At 38.7% G+C, this 3,440-nt stretch overlaps 1 protein-coding gene across 1 annotated transcript in view; it reads right to left on the reverse strand.

The window, feature by feature from the left end:
• Window positions 1-3,440, reverse strand: part of letmd1 (LETM1 domain containing 1) — an 11,174-nt gene that overhangs the window by 4,361 nt on the left and 3,373 nt on the right. Inside the window, exons 4-8 of the mRNA XM_015381122.1 lie at window positions 1,827-1,909; window positions 1,539-1,725; window positions 799-900; window positions 570-722; window positions 399-495 (exon numbers count right to left, since the gene is read on the reverse strand). Of these exons, the coding sequence (XP_015236608.1) occupies window positions 399-495; window positions 570-722; window positions 799-900; window positions 1,539-1,725; window positions 1,827-1,909 (622 nt within the window). The remainder of the gene's footprint in view (window positions 1-398; window positions 496-569; window positions 723-798; window positions 901-1,538; window positions 1,726-1,826; window positions 1,910-3,440) is intronic.

Below are 3,440 nucleotides of genomic sequence, written 5' to 3' on the forward strand. Positions count from 1 at the left end.
CCCCATAATCACAGCTCTATGGAGCAGTATCAGACTCATATTCCTACTAGAATTGAGTAGGACTACGTCAGGCTAGGATAGCAGGGATTCTGGGAACAATTTATTCATGTAGCTTTACTGGGCTTTATTTTTTAAAGCTAACAAACAGGAAATGAGGCAGAAGACATGCAATAAAGAGACTAAACCGTCAGACCTTAGAAGCAGACCATTTTCAAAAAAAATGTCTAAATAGTCTTGCTGCCACTAAAAATGCAACTTCCATCTATTTGCACAGTTTAAATACTATATAGTCCTATCAGACAGTGTGGTTTTCAGTGAACATGAAGTTTACATAACTAAAACACTTCACATCAAGACATTTGAGTATTGGAAAAAAAGAGAAGTGTAAAAACACAAACCTTTCAATGCAGATGACACCTGAAGCCACTGGGACAACCACTCACGAGACTGGTTGGTTCCAAGACTGTCGGCATTGATTCCTCTTACATAACAAGCCTGCAAGAGGAAAGTCTTACATCATCCTGTGAAACAGTTTTAGCTTGTGAAAATAAAAATACAGCGTTGCCAACCTGTCTCAGTTCTGAGTCAGTCAGCTGGTGCGGGCCCAGTCGGCTGAGGGCTCGATCCAGCTGGAGCAGCTCCAGGGCGTGGCTGTTCAGTCGCCGGCCAATCAGGAACCCAGGGAGACGAGGCGTCAGGAAGAGGAGGGAGCTGATGTATCTCTGATTACCCATAAACATACACGTGTTCAACAGAGTGAAGGTGGATTTCTGCAGAAAACTGTCAGAGTTTACTGACCATATGATTACTCCTCAGTGCGTCTACAGCCAGCGGGGCTCCAGAGAACAGGCTTTTGACTGCAAGGATTTCAGACACTTTAGGATTTCCTCCACTTTGCACCTGAATGAGCACAGAAATGAGCCCTGGTCAAGACAAAGCTGCAGCCGACATTCAGTCTAAAGATTTGCAGCATCAGATACATTTCTCGTCATCCCGGATAAGAGATGCAATAACGTGCATCTTTTACTGCGGAGGCGCTGCATGACAAAGGTTTGTTTACTTTTAATCAGTGGGAAAAAACATGTTCAGAATTTAATGTTTTAATAAAACCTTTAAAAAATCACAGGAGAAAAATTAATAATTCCCGCTGAGAATACCTTTAAAAGAAATAAAACTTAAGTAATTTCTTTAATGAATGCAACATCTTACAAGTCTGTTACAGTTTCTAGGGTGTTCATTTTAAAAATTGATAACTCCTGAAGGATAAAAAGACCTGAAAGAGTTTATTTTTTCTCTTTAGGAATTATTCAATATGCAAAGGACAACCCACATTTATCTCTAGTTATGGGGCATATCTCGTAATGCTATTTTATAACTGAAGGTTACCATGTCCCCATAGCATCCTTTAGGCCCCATCTATTTAATGTTTGTTAGTAAAGTCAGAACTGTTTTCCATCACAGCATTGCAACCGTATCCATGAAGTGTTATTTAAACTCTAGTGGGATTTCCACTGGAACTGTGTGATGCATTTTCTTACCTTAGCACAGAGATTCTTCAGAAGACCTCGCAGGTGACCATTTTTCACCTGGTGGCTTGTATACTCGAGCTCTTTGAGCACTGCTTGGTGGCGCTGTGCCCTGTAGGAATGATAGAATCTCCGAAACTCCAGCTGCTGTTGGGGGGTCCAGAAATGAGGAATCAGAAGCTGACGAGGGAAAAAGTACCTGAGTGTGAACAGGACAGTCAAACAGAAAAAGGCACAATTATGCACAAACATTGGTCAAATCAATGAAAAGAAGGAATAAAAAAAAAAAAAAAAACTTACATCAGGATAAAAACCAGGTAGTTTGCAAAAGGAGGAATGGATATGACCACGAGTGGGATGGCCTTTATTAGGTCTCTGCGAAACTGAAGCATAGATAAAGTTAGTGTGTAATGAAAGATATGACGGCGATCAATAAACACTGAATTTAATTAAGAAAAAAGGAATCAAGCTCGGATCATTTCTATTAGACACTTCATGAAGGTCAACCAGCTATGAAGCAAACAGCACTGAGATAATTCATTTGTAAGCACATTTAGTTTAATGTTATAATCTTATGAGAATACCATAACTATTCTAATATATTTCTGCTTATATAAATTAGGTTGTTATCTATGTGTATTTAAAAAGTTGCATTTCTTTTTTATATTTCTACCCAACTTGTGATGGAAGGAGCAGTTTCAGCATTCTAAGTTTTGCCCACTTGCTCCTAAATTTCTGGGACATTGCAACTCAATCACAAATACATAATTTTCATAATTTTCTGTGTGGATATGGCTTTACTGAAATCAGATCTACAGAGTTTATATGGCATATTAAAAACACCGGATCCCATCCCAGGCATTTTCTCAGTGTAGCAGAGACAGTGACAGCATGCTGCCACCAGGGGGCTCTGTTGTCAAGGGTTTGTAAAAGTGTTTTTCATTGTAAGGTTGTTTCCTCTACAGTCGCTTTCAATAGTGCTGCTGTTTAAGTGCAGTTAATTAATTAAGTGCATTATCTTTCTGGATGTTGAAAGCTTGTAGAGAAAGTGGTGAGGTTCTTCCCTAAGGAAAGATAAGATTTGATTGGCTGTTCCTCTAAGTGCAAATGAAGGCCATGTGTATTATGTCAGTGCTTCTCAGTTATTTAGAATAGAGAAATATTATTTAATCCCAATTAGCTATAAAAGGCAGGTGTGTCAATGTCAAAGACAAAAGGAAGGAAACAGATGAAAGCAAACAAAGATCCCACCCCCGAAAAACATAAAAATCTGAATTAAAACCAGGAACCAAATAAAGAAACTGAAGTAGTAAAATCATTTTAAAATACAAAAAATACATTACAAAATCAAATACTAAGGTCCTTCTAGGCCATCCTACGTGCTCATCCTCATTTTCACTTACCGTTGGAGAGTCTTACATAGTGGAAAAATTGCAAATCTTTTGGAAAGTAAGCTTTTATGAGCAACACAAGCAGCGACTTTTAAACAGAGCGTGCACGAGGAGAAATGGGTTTGTGCATGCTCTCGCACACGTTAAATAGGCGTTCCATCTCAGGAGCAGGTACAGTGTTGTGCATATGCTTTTTTTTTTTAAGTGGAGAGGGCGGGGCTTTTAACAAATTTGTGAAAAATCCCCCACTATACCTTTAAGAAATAATGTTTAGATAATATAATCAAAGGTCACTCTAAAGTAAGTTTTTCATTTGAGTTTAAAGCAAATTATAATTTCAGCACTTTAACAGTTTTACGGCAGTGTGTTTTAGATTAGTGGAGCATAATGAGCCAGAAGACCTAAAAGGGGCCTGGGTGGTTGTTCCACTAGCAGCACGTCTGTAATGTATTTTGGTAGTAAGCCATTCAGTGATTTATAGACTAACAGAACTGGGCTGATGTGCTCCACTTTCCTAGTTTTA

This window comes from Cyprinodon variegatus, unplaced genomic scaffold, assembly GCF_000732505.1.
Source record: "Cyprinodon variegatus isolate N-32 unplaced genomic scaffold, C_variegatus-1.0 Scaffold228, whole genome shotgun sequence".
NCBI classification, from domain to species: Eukaryota; Metazoa; Chordata; class Actinopteri; order Cyprinodontiformes; family Cyprinodontidae; genus Cyprinodon; species Cyprinodon variegatus.